This window comes from Dendrobium catenatum, unplaced genomic scaffold (assembly GCF_001605985.2).
Source record: "Dendrobium catenatum unplaced genomic scaffold, ASM160598v2 fragScaff_scaffold_1021, whole genome shotgun sequence".
Taxonomy (NCBI): Eukaryota; Viridiplantae; Streptophyta; class Magnoliopsida; order Asparagales; family Orchidaceae; genus Dendrobium; species Dendrobium catenatum.
In genome coordinates this window covers 1556408-1574888 of record NW_021319483.1, presented here as the reverse complement: position 1 = coordinate 1574888, position 18481 = coordinate 1556408, and the positions used below count along the sequence as shown (strand labels likewise).

General features: G+C 33.7%; 1 protein-coding gene across 5 annotated transcripts; it reads left to right on the top strand.

The window, feature by feature from the left end:
* The first annotated feature begins 1155 nt into the window (after positions 1-1155).
* Positions 1156-9060, top strand: LOC110110138 (replication protein A 32 kDa subunit A). Of its 5 annotated transcripts, none has more exons than XM_028697868.1 (10): positions 1157-1359; positions 1451-1561; positions 1644-1741; positions 1835-1876; positions 1966-2043; positions 7134-7230; positions 7340-7426; positions 7556-7638; positions 8711-8779; positions 8854-9060. In XM_028697868.1, exons 1-10 carry the CDS (start codon positions 1264-1266, stop codon positions 8936-8938), a joined length of 846 nt encoding a protein of 281 aa, XP_028553701.1. In that variant the 5' UTR covers positions 1157-1263; the 3' UTR covers positions 8939-9060. The 5 variants fall into 5 exon arrangements, with proteins under 5 accessions (XP_028553703.1, XP_028553701.1, XP_028553704.1 ...); XM_028697867.1 differs by having other exon boundaries at positions 1159-1359; positions 1445-1561; XM_028697869.1 differs by having other exon boundaries at positions 1160-1359; positions 1445-1561; positions 7134-7212.
* Positions 9061-18481: the final 9421 nt, after the last annotated feature.

Below are 18481 nucleotides of genomic sequence, written 5' to 3'. Positions count from 1 at the left end.
TCCTTAGTTTTTGCAACTAACATCACACTTGCAATTGCCACCAGTATTGTTGGAAGCTATTAGCAAATTCTACTTGCAGTTTTTAGTGTCGATTCAGCCTCCACCAACAATAATAATTAGCAACTTAGTGCTAATCCCTCATGCTTGAGGACTCAATACCCTTCAATTTTAGTTAAGCTACAATGATAGAGAAACTTTATAAAAAAGCTTTATTTTGAAATGAGTTTGAAATGTGTAACTCTCAAAATTTTAAAAACTCTCATATTTTTATTTTTAAAATGATGTTTTTACTAGAAGAGTATCGGGCTTCATTTGAGACGGTTTATTTTGAAATGAGTTTGAAATGTATAACTCTCAAAATTTTCAAAATTATCATATTTTTATTTTTAAAATGATGTTTTTACTAGAAGAGTATCAGGCTTCATTTGAGACGGTTTTCTTAATGCTTTTTAAAACTATTTTTTAGTACAAAATTCTAAAATCTTCTATCTCAAAAAAAAAAAAAAAAAAAAAAAAAAAAACACTTTCAAATTATCTTTCATATTCTCTCATTTTTGTAGATTTCAATACTAAAAAAAGGTAAAGAATATCTTATTCTAAAATTTGTAAGAAATTATGTCACTCAAAGTACGGTAGAAATCATTTAGAATTTATTTCATTATTAATAGAATGACATTAAAATTTAAAACAATCATTATATTTATTAAATCTTATTTAAATTTATTGATAGATGTAAATAATATGACTATAAGACACGAGCTATTCTTTTTCTTAGGAATTTAAATTTATTAGATATTTTAATAAAATTATTTCATAACTTTAAAAAGATACACAAGTAGATTAAAAATTTATTAAAATAAAGTAAAATATTTAAAACTTTGTGATATGAGTTATGAAACAATGACATATATATATCTATAATAAGAATGATCCGAATGTCAATTGAACTGCCATTCAACAGAATAATAATTATAAACCATAGAGGTATATTTTAACTTGCTCGTAAATATATTTTATTAGCACCTCACATGTTGTGTTTCTTTTAAAGTACTTATAAGGGCTTATTTCTAAGGAGCTTTTGTTTTAAAAGCCAGTGCAATTACAGAAAAGTTTAGTGATGCTAACGCAAATAACCCCTTAATGAGCCTATAAATACTTGTTTGCCACGGCGGGAATTTCCCCGCTCTCCCAGTTCTATCGCTGCTCTTCTCCACCTCAGTTTCACGGATCTCATATTTTTCATCAGATCCCAAGCAGGCGGCCATGTTGTCTGCCGATCAGTTCGCCGGAGCCCCCCTATTCACTGGTGGCGCCTTCTTGCCTTCCCAGTCCATTGATTCCTCCATTTCTCCCACCAAGGTCTCATCTCCTACTCGCTCCCCGCCTCTTTTCCCTTAATTTTCCGCATATCTTGAATCCATCTTCCTGATTCATGGATTTCCAGTCGCAGATCCGGACCCCAAATACCTTGATCCCCATGACGGCGAAGCAGATCATAGAAGCCTACCACTCCAGTGAGGACAAACCCGCCATTATCGTCGACGGGATAGAGCTTGCCAACGTGATATATTGTTTTAAATGAATCTCCCACTCATCTCTTTTCCATCACTATAAGAACCCTAACACGATCTTAGCGAATCCAGGTCAAGCTGGTGGGGCTGGTCATGAACATGATGGAGAGAGACACCGAAGTGTCCTTCACCCTAGACGATGGTACTGGACGGATTGATTTTAGAAGATGGTGAGCTAACCTTTTAGGGAGATGCTGTCCATTCATTGCTTAGGTAAGTTAGGTTTTCTGGATGATATAAACGTCTATGATTTATGTTTTAAGGGCAAACGAGAGTTCAGATACGGGCGACACTGCTTTTATTCAGTAAGTGTTTTTCCGCTTAATTAGGTTCTCTTTTGCTTGTATTGTTGATGATTTCTCGTTTTCTTCACTTTGGTTGAGCGATGATGAAGGAATGGGATTTATGTGAAGGTCCATGGTCACTTGAGAGGCTTTCAAGGCAAAAGACATGCGTTAGCCTTCTCTGTCCAGTATGCAGTTTCATTCTGTTATCTCGTACTGTGCTTATATTTCTTTGAGCAGTGTGAACACTTTATTGGAACTGTATCCTCTTGTGTTCAGTTTTCTGAAACTCTTATTTCATGGATAATCACTTTTTCGCGGTCATGCCTTTTTCTAAGGGCTTTTAATTTATAGTATGTTTGATTGTTTCTTGGAAATCTTATCAACTATTGTTTGGCGATAGGCATCAGCACTTCTCGTGAGTAAACACCCCTGTTAGTATAAATCAAGCATTACATGCTTTATGGACTCTTATATGTCACGAAAATTTCACTAGATCAAGCACAAATTTTAATACAAATTTTAGATCTCAAAGCTATTGACGTCAACAATTGATTATGAGATTATCTAAACACTATTTTTGACAAATTCATAGTAACGATAATGTGGTTTGGCTAGGAAAAACCAATGATACCAAGAATGACTTTTTCTAAGTTCAAATGAGCTTAAATTATACACTCAAAAATATAATTGGAAACTTCTCAAGGACAATTGAGCGTGCAAATATTACCCAAATTTTGTGTTCATGATGTTGAAAAGAGTGCCTTGATAAGTCATGTTAGGAATTGTGATGAGTTATTTGAGAGCTACTCGAGCTTCTCGCAAGAGAAAGGAAGATAGATTTTTTTGGAGGAAATTCTATCCTAAAGCTTTATTCAAAATTTTCTCAAATTAATGCATATCATACAATTCTTATATATAGGCATTTAAATTGTTGTGAATTCTTGTGGAATAACGTAAACTAAACTTGAACCAATCCTAATAATCTCCATCTTGGTCCAAGTTTTACAATCATAGAATCATCTCTGCACCTACTGTGGTCTTGCTTCTAGCACTAACTCCATGAGCAATCTTGCCAAATCGAGCCCAATCCCGCTCGAGAACAGCCTCCACCATGCATTCTAATCCACGACTCCAGCTCAAGCTCCAGCACTGACTTGTTAGTCTTCCTCGAACACTCCTGCGCACTCCAACATGCGACCTTGCACTACACCTTTAACAAGAACAAGATCTTAAATCTTTGGCCTTCGGTCCACCTCTCATAGGCGTACAACACGCCTCCGACTTGATTCTGGCGACGATTGAATAGTGCAAACCAGCCCGCCCTCCTATGGGAAAGCACACCCTGTCTTATAGATGATCTAGAATTCATAAACCTATGAACCTTGGAGTTACGTGGTATTCCACGATCATTAATTTTTTATTTATTCCACGATCATTCATGAATCTTTAACTTTTATTAGAAATCCTAGAAACTTGTTTGCCTTTGAAAGCCATGTAAACTACTTCCTTTCTTAAGAAAATTAGGATTTCCGAAAAAAGGAATTCCAATTATCCCTTTCTTAAACCGCAGTCAACTTCAGAAATTAGTGCTCCCAAGAAAGAAGTGCTCCCGCACAAGCCCACTTCGGCTCTCACGTCGTGCCGCTCCGCCTCTCGCTTCGGCTTGTAATGCTCGCTTGAGCTTCTTGTGCACTTCCTGCGGCAAACTTCCAACTGCACTCAATTCCGGCCAGACAACTCGAAAACCTTAGTGCCTGATTCGATCATGCTTCGACGCATGGGTCGTATCTAAATCTTCCACGTTCGCGGGCCTCGCCGATTCTTGCTCCAAGCGCATAAATTGCAGCGACTCCTCTCTTTCTTGATCAAGAACACCTTCCTCCTCGTCAATCGCCTCCACCAGGCTCTGATACCACTTGTTAGGAATTGTGAGTTCTTTGAGAGCTACTTCAGCTCTTCTTGAGCTTCTCGGCAAGAGAGAGGGAGAGAGAGAAAGGAAGACAAATTTTTTTTAGTGCAGAACTCAAATTCTTTATTGCTTAACCATACCTCCTATTCCTATAGCCTATTTTTTATAGGCAACAAATAGCAACATAAAAAGCTACACAAGGAGAAACTACCTAAATCTTGGACCAATGTCCAATAAGTCAAATATGAGAAGCCCAATATTGCCCAATTTTGAGATAATTAAGACTTCAAAATCATCATAAAAAACAACAATATCAAGCCTTAATCCCACTATATGAATCATTTTTCTCCATTATGTCCTGTTAAGAATCAAATTCTCATTTAAATATAATAAAAAAGTTATCTCTAATATTTTCTAACCTAGTCTTTTTAGGTCTACCTCTACTTCTCTTAACATAAGCAACATAGATTAAATTTCCATACTAGAGTATATAATAATAAGAGTATTTTGAACTACATTCATTTTGACATACATGGTTCTTCCAGTGTTGGATCCAAAGGTGAATTTCACAATGATTTCTCAAAGAAGATATGCATTTGTATCCTTAAATAGAAGAGTGATGTATTTGTAACATTTAAAATGTGGAATGCGTAGTTTGAAAGTAGAAATGAAAGAAGATCATCAGATTGAGGATTGGAAATGATTTGGAATTATTTCTTCGGAGTTTAAGAACTTTTGTCACAAGGAAGACATTGCTAGACACATGGTTATAGTAGATACAATTCAACACAATGGATTAGTCAAAAGAATGAATATGACACTTTTAGTGAGCATGAACAATTAAGGTTGAGCATGAACAATGGGATGATAACTCACCATATAAACCTACTATTTTTGAACCTTAGGAGAGGGTGACACCACCACAATTGGAACAAATGCTTGCTTCTTAGAGCTAAGAGGCAAATTTGACCATTTTAGAGATATAAGTATCAAGATTTCTCTTGTTTTCATATGGTTGCATATGCTTGGAGTGATGCATAATTTGGTGGCAATTAATAACCATTCACTTATATGAAGATTAATAGGGAAAGAAAATCCAAGCAATGGGACTACACTATGGAGAAGAAGTTGGAATAAGTATAGAAAAATGAAGATTAAGGTTTTTTTAAACTCATTAATGATAAAAGAGTTGTTAGTTGTAAATGGATCTTCAAATTTAGAGTGCGAAACGGAGGCAAAAATAGTATCACACACAAAACATTATTAGAGCGTATGTAAGAACTTTAAGAAGGTTTTTTCACCTATTTTAAGCATAGCTCAATCTATTCATTGTTAGAAATGGTTGTAGAGCAGGGCTAGTAATTGGAATAGTTGGATGTGATGAAAACTTTATTCCATGATGATTTGGACGAGGAGATTTAAATGCAACATCCACCTTGGTTCAAAGTTACAGGAAAGGAAGACCATGCATATTATGTATTGAAGAAGTTTTAATGTCTTGTGGTAGTCCTTGAAAGAAATATATCAAAACTCAATAGTTTTATGATCAACCATAAGTTCAATAGAACCTATTTTTACCGTTGTTTGTACTACAAGTAGCTTATAGATGCATCTTTTGAGTATTTGCTCTTAGATTTTGGTGAAATGTTGATTGCAGTTATAGATATATCATATATCAAAAAATAGAAAGTGGATTTGAGCATAGCATTTGAAATGGAACATCTTGGTATAACTAAGAAAATTTTGGGTACTTACATGATGATAAATAGAAAGAAAAACATTTTATTTTTCATGTAATAATGATTTAGTAAGGGGTTAGAAAGATTTGGTTTGCAACTCTGGCTTCTCAAAACTCACCAGAAGAGAAGTACATCATTAGAGTGTTTTATACTAGTGCAATTAAGGCATTATGTTGGTATTGTGATATCTCTCAGCATTTAGATATTTCACATGCTACAAGTTTTGTAACCAAATACATGGAAATGCTTAGTTGGGTTCAGTGGGAAGAAGTGAAATGAATTTTGAGATATCTTAGAGGCACTATGTGTTATTGTTTGATGTATAGCTACGAAAGATTTGATTGGAATGCTTGTGGGACATTTTATTTAGATTATGAAAGTAATCTTGATAGGAGAAGGTCTTAGTCCCAATATGTTTTTACTCTCTTTAGACGTGCCATTAGTTAGAATGGTTACACTTTGGAGGAAGGGCATATGAGAAGATATTAAAGTGGTCATTTGGATGAGAGGTTTAGTTGAAGACTTAAGTTAGCACTAGGTTGGTTTAATAGCTTTTAATGATACTCTGAATGTTATTTATTTAGTCGGATATCATATGCATCACGAGAGAATCAAAGATGTTTATTTTTAGCATCACTTTATCACAGAGAAGAGTCAAGATGGTGAAAGTTTTAGTTTAGATATCCGTATAGAGCACAATTTTGCTAACATGCTCATCAAGGTGATCCTTATTTAGAAGTTCAGGAAATTCTTATACTTGATTGGTTTGCACAATTTGTGCCGCCTTTCGAGGCTTTGGGTTAGGAAGAGGATTGTTGATTTGACCATTGATTTTTTATGCACTTTTTATGTTATATTGATGCGGAGGATTCAATATATGGTGGAGAAGTTATTAGGAATTATATCAAATATCAAAGGACATGCAAACTGCTTTTTTCCTTGTTGATTTTGTGAGGGAATAATTATTTTTTTCTTCTGTTTTGGCTTCCACTTCGGAAAGGTTTCTCCATGATTTGGTGAGATCTGCTCCACTCTTCTTGTTAGTTTTCTTGGAAAAGAATTTAGTAGATATTGGGTACTTCTTTTATTTTGCATTCCTCTATATATTTTTGATAGTGAATTATTTGTGCCTTCTTACCCATTGGAAGTTGGTAATTGTTGATCGAATTACATAAATTTTGTTATTCTTGTCTCTGTGGTTGTATTGTTCTATGCCAAATTATTTTGGTGTGAGTTTGTTTCTCCTATGTTGATGCTATTTCTCTCATTGGTGCTCTTAAAGATAGTTTATTTGGGTTCTTCTGCGACATCAAAATTAGAAAGCATGTTTTGGAAACTGATGAATTTATTGGATTTCGTCATTTGGCCGGTTGTATTTAGAAATCACTAATGAATTTTAAACAACAAAAACTCTTCTAAGATTCCTAATGAGTGAGTGAATTCATCAATTTTTAAAGCTTGTTTTCTATATGCAATCAACCAAATGGGTCCTAATGAGTAATGATGGAATGCCTGTGGCTGATATCATTTGGAATCGAGTTCTGCTATTTCCTAGGCATAATCTTACGCAATGTTGTTGCCAATTTGTAAGGCTAATTGACCTCAATCTGCACGATCTTATTTTCAGGTTATTAACGGATTTCAATGACATTGTACTCCACTTCTTAGAGTGCATTCATATACATCTGGGGCACATCAGAGTGAAGGTACTGCCATTTTTTGAGGTTCAATTGCCTTCGTTAACTATACCAGACGCATACCTATATCTGATATAGTGTATATGCGAATCTATGTACTTCAGCACTATACTGAGTTAAAATTCTGATTTGACAGGGAGACACTGCTCGAATGCAGATGAATATTAACATAGGCCAATCATTCTCAAATGGAAGGGAGTACCTAGCGCCTTTCCCCAACCAAGTTATATATCTTTAGAATTTAGTTATATCTCCTGATAACTAAATAATTAGTCCCTTTAAATAAAGAAAACTTCTTTGAACATGCATCTAATTTGTATCAATGGTCTCATAATATCCTCTTTTTGACTAGTTTCTGGCTCACTCAACCATGGATGGATCAGGAAAAGATGTCTATAGTTTGGTTTTGAAAATGTTCCAAGAACCAGCTATGCTGTGAGTTACATTTATCAAATAATTTATCATACACTGAAGATTGAAATAGAAATTTGCCTTTTTACTGCATGTTTGTTTACGATTCATTTTTCTTTTCAACTTTAACTTGTTTAGTATATGTATCTAGTTATATTATTTGGAGTAATTGCCATCTTTTGTTTTACCAAATAGAAGCCATATAAAAATCTAAACAACCAATCAGTGTTATTGATAGATTATTTGTTGCTCTCATACATTTTAGATAAGTTCCTTAATGCGTTACTTAAGGTTTTAGATTTTTGGCAAAGGAGTCATTTTATTGTTAAAATAATAGAACTTAAATGCAAAAATATAATGTAAGGTTGATAATATTAAATATATATATATTTTTCATTTTTCATGTGGGTTATATGATATTCAGTTAAACCTCTCAGTGGATAAATAATAATTACCATTGTGCGTGATAATATACTAGCAGGATAGGCTTTACAAACATTTCTTTTACTAATCACTCACTCTGTGATTTAGTAGATTATTTTTTTCTTCTGATTTGTGTTATTATAGCAGGAAGGATTCAAACATGATGAGCTAATTTCTTCCTTTGCAATATACTTTTTAGCAGAGTTATTATAATAATTTAGGCTTCATTTGGGATGACTTTCTTACTGCTTCCTAAAACAGCTTTTTAGTACAAAAATTTTAATATTTATACTAGAAAGCTATTTAAAAAAAAGCAAAAAAGTCGTCTCAAACGAAGGCTTAATCTCCAGTGGTAGAGTTTTTCTTTTTTCTTTTTTCATTTTTTGTTCAACCCATCACTTGCTAAATTCTGATAAATATGGAAAGCCTCAATAAATTTAGTAGGTAGTCTGCTGAGTTGATCATGTCCCATGCCAGTCAAGGCGGCAAAATATCCATCCCCATAAATTGGCAATTTGGTTTGTTAGCATGCTTATTGGAAACTGGATGCATTTTGTCCTCTTAATCTGTGTGATATTAGTTCCAAATTCTGCCCCCGTGATCCCCTAACTCCTTAGTGCCACCCAATTTGAGCTGATATTGTAAGCTGTAACTGTAATCTCATTTGATGCAGTGCCAGTGAACATGGGTTGCATGTTGATGAGCTTTTCAGAAGGCTGGGTTTACCAAAGAATCAAATCATGTAAATATATCCGTTCCTACTTTCTCTGTTCATGAGTTTTGGACATCTGCATGACAAAGCCTTCATTTTTTTAGGGAAGCCATAAACTACCTAGTCGATGTGGGCCACATTTACTCAACCGTGGATGAGTATCACTTCAAGTCTGCAAATAATTGCTAATAAATGACACTGACCAACTGAAAAGAAAATATGTGTTCATAGCCATGCTGAACTTTATTATTTGTTTCTGTTGGTTTCTGTGCCCTCTTAAGTTTCAACACGAATTATTGGTATTGCATATAGTTCAGCTGACGTCAAATAAAGTAGTTACCTTGCTAGAATATTCATGTCAATATTTCTTAGTGTAAACGCGAGTACTCCCCACCCCCCACCCCCACCCCCAAAAATAATAATAATAATAAATTTGGGCGTTTCTATTAAGAAAAATTCTTAACTCCATTTCTACAATAGTGAATACACCATGTTACTTTTCTTCACTGTCGACTACCTAACGCAACCCTCCACTTTTCTCATCCAGGACTTGGGACCTGGCAACGGCAGTGTTATCCCATGACTCAACATCTCTAATAAAACTTTTATCAACCTTAGTGTTGCTACTAAAATACATGTTGTGGACTGGAACATTCATTATGGTAGAGAGATATAAAGTTTAACGTCTTAGTTTTGTATGAAGATCCAACACACAAACAGATGAAAGATAGAGGTGTAGCGTTTACAAGAGACATAATAGTTTTTACTTGAAAACCTCCGAAAAGGGGAAAAATCACTGGGCCTTGCCCAGTTTAAATGAATCCACTAATGTTTGCAGTTTATTACAAATGAAGCCCTTCCTTGGGGAGAAGTCCTTGGCTCAATATAACAAATATACATCATATATAGTTGCATTACATAGTGGGATTTGGGAGAATCAGTATTGACATGTTTATTTAATCAATAGGACCATAGTCTGTGGATGATGTTGGTCGGAGGAACTATAGTCGGCGGGTGATGGAGGTCAGAAAGATCTTAGTTGGGCAACTGCGATCAGAGGGACTGTAGTCTAGAGTTGTTGGTCGGAGAGATCATAGTTGGCGGGCGATAGAGGTCGGAAGGAATATAGTCGGGCAGCGGTGGTCTGAAGGATCATAATTGGCTGGCGAGGGGAAGTCGAATTAGGCGTAAGGTACGGTTTGTGTTCGGTTGGAGGTATCCGAACAAGAGATTAGAATCATGAGGGGTTCGATGGGCTTCGGCTGAGGGTGGAAGAGGAGATCAGCTGGGGGATTTCCTGTGTGGAAGAAGAAACGAACGAAGTTCGCATTTTAACGACACAAATAGGAGCACGATCGAGGCTGTCATTGTGGGATTTACGCAGGAATTCATAGAGGAGATGCGAATGACGCCGAATGTACAATAACTCAACAGGATCTCAGTGAAATGATCGTCGAGCAGAGGTATTTTGGAGTTGAGTGGAGGTCAACATCTTAAATGGACGCGTTTGGATTAAATAAGATTCTACTAGAGTTTTTTTCATTGTTCTTGATGTTCATTCCCAATGACGATTTTGGCAAAATATATTCTATGTGTGGACCAGAAATTGAATCCGTTAAAGATGTTGGAATTAACAACAAGACTATTAATGATCTCTTCCAAAAATATCTTATATTATAGAGGATATTAAGTATGAAATATATGTTCAGATGATAGAGATCTATAATGAATGAGTGTGAGATTTTCTTAGTCAATGAACTTCAAAAACAAAATTTGAAATTTGAAATTGTACAAGCAATGGTGGTTTAAGCCTTCTGGGTGCCACTATGCATTATGTGCAACAGTGCAAGTAACTAGTGTACTGGACTACGAATCTGAGTGATTGATATAAAATGCATTGATAGGATAGTAGTTATGATAGCACATAGGCTATCCACATTTTAGTAATGCCCACACAATTGTAGTGTTAAATAATAGAAAAGTTATTGAAAGTGGCATACGTGAAGTGTTGTTGGCAAAATGAGAGTAAGGAAAATGCAACATTATTGGACCATGGAAATAACAAAAGCATGAATAATCATGAAGAGGATAAAATTATTTGAAATGCTAAAATATATTTTCTGAAGCAAAATTCATCGACAATGGGCGCCACTGGATCTGCAACACTTGTATAAGCGGACAGAAGCTGATATATCTATAATAGCTCCAATCTATATGCTGAAAACACATCCCGCATATGCTCTGATTGTCATATCCAACATCTAAATTCAATGGTCAGAGATTGTTGTTGGGGTCAAATATTTAAGTTTCATCATCCTCTTTAAAAGGACTGGAGTCGATATAACTTGAATTATAAAATGCCTCTTAAATTTTTACAAAATATAAATATTTTAAAAGTGACTTTAATGTCATCCTGAAGATGGTCGTACTGAATGTAAATCTCAACCGGAGGAGAATCTGTATTTCAAAATACTTGTGAAAATCATAGTAAAATATATAAATTTAAAGCGACTTCAACGTCACCCCGATGATGGCCGTGTTGACAGTAAATTTCAACTAGAGGGGTCGATTCTCAAAAGCCTATAAAAACTTTAAAATCTAATCACCAAAATTTAAAACCAAAATCATCCACTTTTTGCAACCGTTTATCGGGGGTGGTAAATTTAAAATTAATCTCATCTCACAAAAAGAAAATGCCATGTCAGATTCATCACTAAGATTCATCCTCAAGTAGTCTCTTGCAAGCAGGGACGTGGCATGTGCCCTATGATCGGGTGATTTTTCCGCAAAATGGAGTCATTATATTACAATCACGACCAAAGTTCGTATGTTCCCTAATAGCGTCAAATCCTTGAGTAATGAATCATAGAGTATATTCGAAAGCATAAAACCCTCTGTCAGCTAAGGTGGATTCAAATCTATCTCCTTAGACAACCTCATTTCTACAAGATATCCTTGGACGAAGCAACTCATGGCTGCCGATAAAGTGCCTTCTGTCAGGTTGGGTCGACTGCTCCTTTGACGAAGTAGACTAACGAATATGACAGCCCGGGACGACGGAACCATGGGATCTTGATTGGGCTTGTCTTCATTTCCCCCATCATCCGTTTTAAGTATTTGGTGATAAACTTCAAAATTCAAATTCAAACTCAAACCCTAAAATTGTTGTTATTATACACTGTGTTTGCAACTTATGTGATCTATCTTACGACTAGCCTTAATCGAAAGTTCTCTCTCGTTATCGGGAGGGGTAATTAGCTGTAGGGGCTTACACCTATAAAAAACCATAACTCAGATTATAAAGTCCTCGCAAAAATGAGGGCGAAATCTCTGGATAGTGTCTTATCTAAAACCCACTATGCATTCTGAAAATTTACACTGGAACTTAAATTTGTTAAAACTCTCCCTGCCAAAAAGAAAAAGCCGGCGAGGAGAAGCTGAGGTGAGAAATTTTTGAAGCCCACCTTACTGCTTTCTAAGGCAAATTTTTAGTACAAAAAATTCTTGAATAATAAATTTTGTACTAAAAAAATATTTGAGAAATCAATAAGAAAGCTGACCCGAACGAAGCCTTAATCTACAATTAGATAATCTTATTAGGTGCCTGTTGGACAAAGCTGAATGTAATAATTTTTTGATGCACTTTTTTCCCCTCATATTTTAAAGTTCTTGGTTCTCTCACCTCCATCCCCCATCATTATTTAGATGGGGACTTCTTGTAACCTTAAGCGCCATTCATGTAAAATAATTACTAGAGCCATTGTCATTACTTCCTTGACATCATTCATGAGGCTTGGAACCTCCCTGTTATTGGAGGTCCAATCTTTGCTCCAATCTTTGCTCTGTGTAATAGGTTGATCAATGCCAAGGTTACTCCCAACGGTTCTATTTAGAATTATTTTACTTATATTTCTAATACTATTTTCACTCTAAATGAAGACCAAATTAGAGTTATCAAAGCTTGTAGTCCCATCCTCCTCTCAATGAAGACCTTCTGGCTAAGCTCTAGCTACTCAATAATTTGATTGTTGCTGCCAATTCTGAAAAATAATGGATGTAACAATGGGCTAAATGTTTTTGGATATTTAAAAAGGAAAGATGATATTAAATTCTTTTATTCGAAAGACATGAATAGAGAGAATCATTATTAAATTAGAGAGATCTCATGTACCAATAGTTCTTTACTCTCACAAAATGATATGGCCAGTGAAGCCATCTCTTATTTTTCTACTCTCCTCAATTATAGAGATGGTGCTTTTCCAATACCTTATTAATTGTGGCTTACTCATTGAGCATGTGCTATTCACTTATGATTGTCAAAAAATCATGGCTACTTTCATTGATGTGGAAGTTAAATAGACTCTCTTTAACATTAAAGGATATAAAGCTCAAGGGTCAGATGGCTTTACATCCAAATTTTTTAAGGACACTTAGCATATCATGAGCCACTCCTTCCTCGAGGTTGTTCTCTACTTCTTTTCTACGTTAAAACTTTCAAATCATGTTAAACACTCAATCATAAATCTAATTCTGAAAATACCCATGCCGAGACCTCAAATGATTTTCGACCAATATCAAATTTCAAAGCGATTTATATAATCATTGCCAGGCTTATAGCTCATAGAATCAAACCTCTTCTTCCTAAACTTAATGGACGTCGTGACGCCACTAAGTTAATATTTATATTTCCCAGAGATATTACTGATAACACCATTCTTGCTATTGATTTGCATCATGGTTTCAACTCTATTAGCCATCCTAAATATTTTTGCTCTAAAATTGACCTTAAGAAGGCCTTCAACAATGTGAACTGTCAATTCCTTTATGATTGATTGAGAGCTTTGGGCTTTCGAGAAACTTTAATCTATTGGATTAGAGCTTGCACATCATACCTTCACTTCTTTGATGTTATTAATGGGGAGTTAAGATATTAATTTCCTTCCTCCACTAGCCTCAGACAGGTATGCCCCCTTTCTCGTTTTCTGTTTTCGTCATAATGGTTGGCTCTTTCAGGTTAATCAATATGTATTGTGGCAATGATACTTTCTCTAGTATTGTTAAAAAAATAACACACTCATCTCTCATCCAATTTATGTTGAAGACCTCTTGGTATTCGGCTACATCAATCATAAATCTATTACTCTATTATCAATCTAATTATCATTTTGGATACATTTAAAAAAACTAGTTTTTGTGCTAACATTATCTGCTTCTCACAAAGCTATATCTTTGAATATTGAGCTGAAAATTTGTCAGTTATTTGGTTTTGCTAGCAAACCTCTTCCTTAGAACCACCTTTTTTTGACTCTTGTGATCTTTCTTTCCTTTATCTTCTTCTGTTATTTATGCTGTTATGAGGATTCGGGTTGCATCTATGATATTATATTATCTGAATGTCTGGGCTGTGAATACTCTCTCTTCTTTTTGGGGGCAATGATAAAGATTCAACCAGGCTTCCTCAGTTATTGCAATCCCTAGATTTAGACTATTTACCTTTGGTCTGTTGCCTTCAACTTGTTGCTTCCTTCGAAATAACTGCTTCATTTTTGGGTTTTTATTTTGGTCCTCTTTTGAAATGGTTTTGCAAATAATTTGTTTTCCTTCTTTGTTTTGGCATCTATGATGATCTTAAATTTTAATATTTGTCGACTCTTTTACAGGCTTGATTGTAACTCACTTGTATTTATGTTTTGATTAATGAAATTGGCCACCGTGATGTGGAAATATAAAGAGCAAGAAAGAAATCTTTCTCACATTCTCTCTTACTTCCATTTCAATTATTAGATAAATATCTCACTTACGTGAACTTTAGTTGATGAAGAAAGGAAACTTACAAGGTTTCATTACTTTCCGACCTAAGTTAACCACCACACGATTAGTCGCCAATGAGGTTTTGATCATCCTTTCTTGCTACAGCTTGCTTGATTCCACTTTGATATTGAGCAACATATATTATTCAAGAATAGATATTTTCTGCGTGCTATGACTTCTGCTGTTCACCAATAATTCAAACAAGCAACGCAAAAACTTGGATGATACAGCATCCCGGATAGGATAGTTGCTTGCTAATTTTATCTTTTGGGTGGATGAATTTCTGGAGAGTTGAATAATTGCATGAAAGTGCTTCTTGAAGTTAAGTTCAGGGGAAAATGATTGATGGATGTTAAGTCACCCACCACCATGAAATACCACTAAGCTTCAGGGCTGTAGGCTGTTGCAATGCCAAATTGCCTGTAAATGAATGCTAAGTTTAATCATAGTCGAGCGGGCGTCAATATTTTGACACAACACGAAAGTCTGACATAAATCCATTTGAAAATTTTGGTTAGTGGTCAACTTGGACCTGAAATGGGTCGGATTGGTTTCATACAAATTGACCTTTTTAAAAACTGGGGTCGGGGTGACTTAGAAATCAAAATTGACCCGTTTTGACCGAGAATCCATTTTGACCCGGAAATTTTAGAGATATGAGCTTTTTGAACCCGAAAACTTGGTGATTGACCCTAACTTGACCCGTTACTCGAAATTGACACCCTATTCATAGCCTTTGAGCTTCTTCTTTAATGCTTCGTATTTATTTTAAAAGCGATTTCTAATCTTTCAGCTCTTCTTTGTAGCTTCAGTATTGCTAATAATTTGCGCTACAACTTTATTGTGGAGGATTAATTTCAGCCGCTGGAGCTTCTTCCAACAACTTGGGTGCAGATTGGCCTTGTCTTGCCATCTTTTATCTTGAAAGTTTGAAAAATTTTAATGTTTTGAAATAAAAATTAAGGCTATGTGAATATTATATAATGATGAGTTTTTAAAATTAATTAATTTATTTTAAAATAGGGAATTATAAGATTTTTTATTATAAAGCATTACTCTCAAAGAGAATCTAATAGTTTTTAAGTCAATGTATATTAATATATAGGATAAATTTTACATATTATTTCATACTTTTAGGAAGCTTCTATTAAAATGGTTAATATTAGCTTCAACTGAGAAATTTAGGGCACTTCATACTATAGTTATATATATAGTAATTAGTTAGTTTATAAAAAATTACTAGATAGCTCCGTTTTTTAGTAAGGAGCTAAAATAATTAAATTATTCCTATTTACTTGGTGTATGATACTTGAGCGATTGTTCAATTGGATTGATTTATGTCCTACTCTTATTTAATCCTTTGAAATCCTCTGTTTTTATGCCTATTTTAAAAAAAAAAAAAAAATGCTGAGCAGGACGTGCTTAGTGCTGGTAGGTTTCATTCTCAGAGGCTTCTATATGGAGCTGTGTTCACTATTACTCAATGTTTAATAACAGTTTAGCCAGCTAATCAAATTAAAGTCGACTTAATGCTAAATTAAAAACTAAATAAAAAAGAGAAAATTTCTTTGAGGAGATTTGAACTGTTGTCAAAACTCTTTAGAATAGTAGTTGGAATTGGCTCTGTATCAATGGAATCTCATCATCCATTACATAGCGAATTAGTATGGTTATATTCAACCATACATATGAACAGTAAGAATTAAAATTCTTATCGTTACTGGAAACTCATAGGAAAGAAAATGGATTTATTAGATGGAATCAAATATTGCAGTATTTACAGAAAAAATATTCGGTTATTGGGGAACAATCAATATACTTCTAATGTCGAATCAGGATCAACTAGGACAGAAAATCAAAGCATTTGGTTCGAACTCTCTTTTGGGTCAAGTAATAAGCTATGAATAGTCAGGAACAACAACAAATTGCGTTTGATTCTTCATGTTTTAATTTCAGTTTTATTTTGAAAAAACAAACAGTAAAGGGGATTAAAAAATCAGTATGCAGAGGAAAAATATTATGTGCAAAAAATATGAAGAGAAAAAAATTATGGGACTTAACCTCGTTTAAAAAAATTATTATATTAACAAGAGATGTAAGAATGTTCTCTTCCTCATAAATTAAAGAGATAAGAAGGTGATATTTATAATTTTGAAGAATTAATTGCTATTATTGGAGATTAAAAAAAAACTGATTTTTATCACTCACATGTTTAGCTTTCAGTTGCTCTTTATGACCGCAGTTCCTTTAATAGATTGTTGGCATATATACTGTGAATATAACCTCATAAAAATGATTAACATATTAGTCCTAGTTTTTATTTTTTCTTTTTTAGAAAAAAATTAAAAATAAAAATTGAAGTAAAGAAATGTGAAAAGAAGTAAATTTATGAATGATTCATTTTATGATTCGAATAATTAAATATAATTTAAAAAATATAATTAATATATTTTGATTATCAATTATTTCAAAACAAATTTAAAAATTTCTACTTTTTAAAAAATTATGGAATATTGACTATTCATATAGAGCATTAATAAAATTAAACAAGCTTTTTACAAATTCAATATAAATTAAATAGATACAAATTTTTTCTTTTAATTTGTATGATTGATTTTTTAGTAGCAATTTGAAAACTTTGTTGCACATCAATTTTAAAATACAAACGAAATGTCATTTCAATAACATAATTAAAAAATTCATTTCTTTATTTAAAACGTTTGTATTAGGCTTCGTTTGGGACGGCTTTTTTACTGCTTACAATTTTTTTTATTTTTGTACTAAAAGTCCGTTTTAGAAAGCAATAAAAAAGCCGTCCCAAACGAAGCCTTAATCGACATACAAAATTATTATTAGCCTACTCTTAGGGGAAAGAATTTGGAACATTGCATAAATTTGCTAATGATGGATTTAATAGTTTTATGTTTAATTTTTAGATGCATCAAATATAAAAGTAATTCATTAATCATACATTTACTCATTTTAAATTTAATTTTAAAAAATTAAAATATTCATTTTGATCAATATTAAATCATGATCTATTGATTAACCCTCTCAAAAGTCGAAAATACTTTATTATCAGCAAATAAATGAATAAAACTTTAATGAAGGAAACATAATCATCACCTATCATCATCATATTAAGATAGGGATTTTTTTTTTTGGGATCAGCTGAGCAGGTAACAATACTCTTACTAAATTATAGCTAGACATAAATATTAATTAGCCACTAATTAATTAAATGGCTAAGTGTGTAGAATTAATGTGGGCAAGGATGATACAACATGAAGAAACTTCAAGTAAAACACCCTTCTTTTATTTTTTTTATTTTTTTTTTTGAGAAAATTTAATCCATTAACAAAGAAGGAAAATACAGAGAAATGTCCTACAAAAGATCAACAAAGGAAAAATGACAGATTACAAGCTAACTTAAAGAAGTAAAAGGACAAAAATAGTATTTAGAAGGCCATGAAGCTAGCCGGATTCAACAGCGTCACCCAGTTGCCCGGCAAGGAACATCCATTGGCGGCATAAAACCCAAAGTACGAAGTCCCAAACAGCACATGAGAATGTCCTCTAAGGTCGCCAAATCAAGCCAAGGCCATCCAAGGGGCGATCAATGAAATTGTCTCATCATTGTCCCACGTCCCACTCAATCAACATGAACTTGAAAAGACAAAAAAAACTAGTAGAAGGGCCTACTTTTATTTTCTTTCTTAGCAATCAAATGGAAGGGAATTTTAGGTTTTATTTGGGACGATTGTTGTTCGCTACTTTTTTTTTTATTATTTAAAAAAGTTATAAAAAATTATTTTAGAAAAAAATAGAAAACTGTCTCACATAAAACCTTAATATTTCAAAAAAAAAAAAAAAAAAAAAAATTAAAAGATTTTAAATAAACCAAAATTTAGTTAAAAAAAC

What these genes read in the sequence shown, in the direction of transcription:
- LOC110110138 (XM_028697867.1), top strand. Translation starts at nt 1,264, where the DNA reads ATGTTGTCTGCCGATCAGTTCGCCGGAGCCCCCCTATTCACTGGTGGC. An exon ending in ACGGGATAGAGCTTGCCAAC is followed by an intron (nt 1,562 to 1,643) that starts GTGATATATTGT and finishes TAGCGAATCCAG; the next exon opens with GTCAAGCTGGTGGGGCTGGT. An exon ending in AGGTACTGCCATTTTTTGAG is followed by an intron (nt 7,231 to 7,339) that starts GTTCAATTGCCT and finishes CTGATTTGACAG; the next exon opens with GGAGACACTGCTCGAATGCA.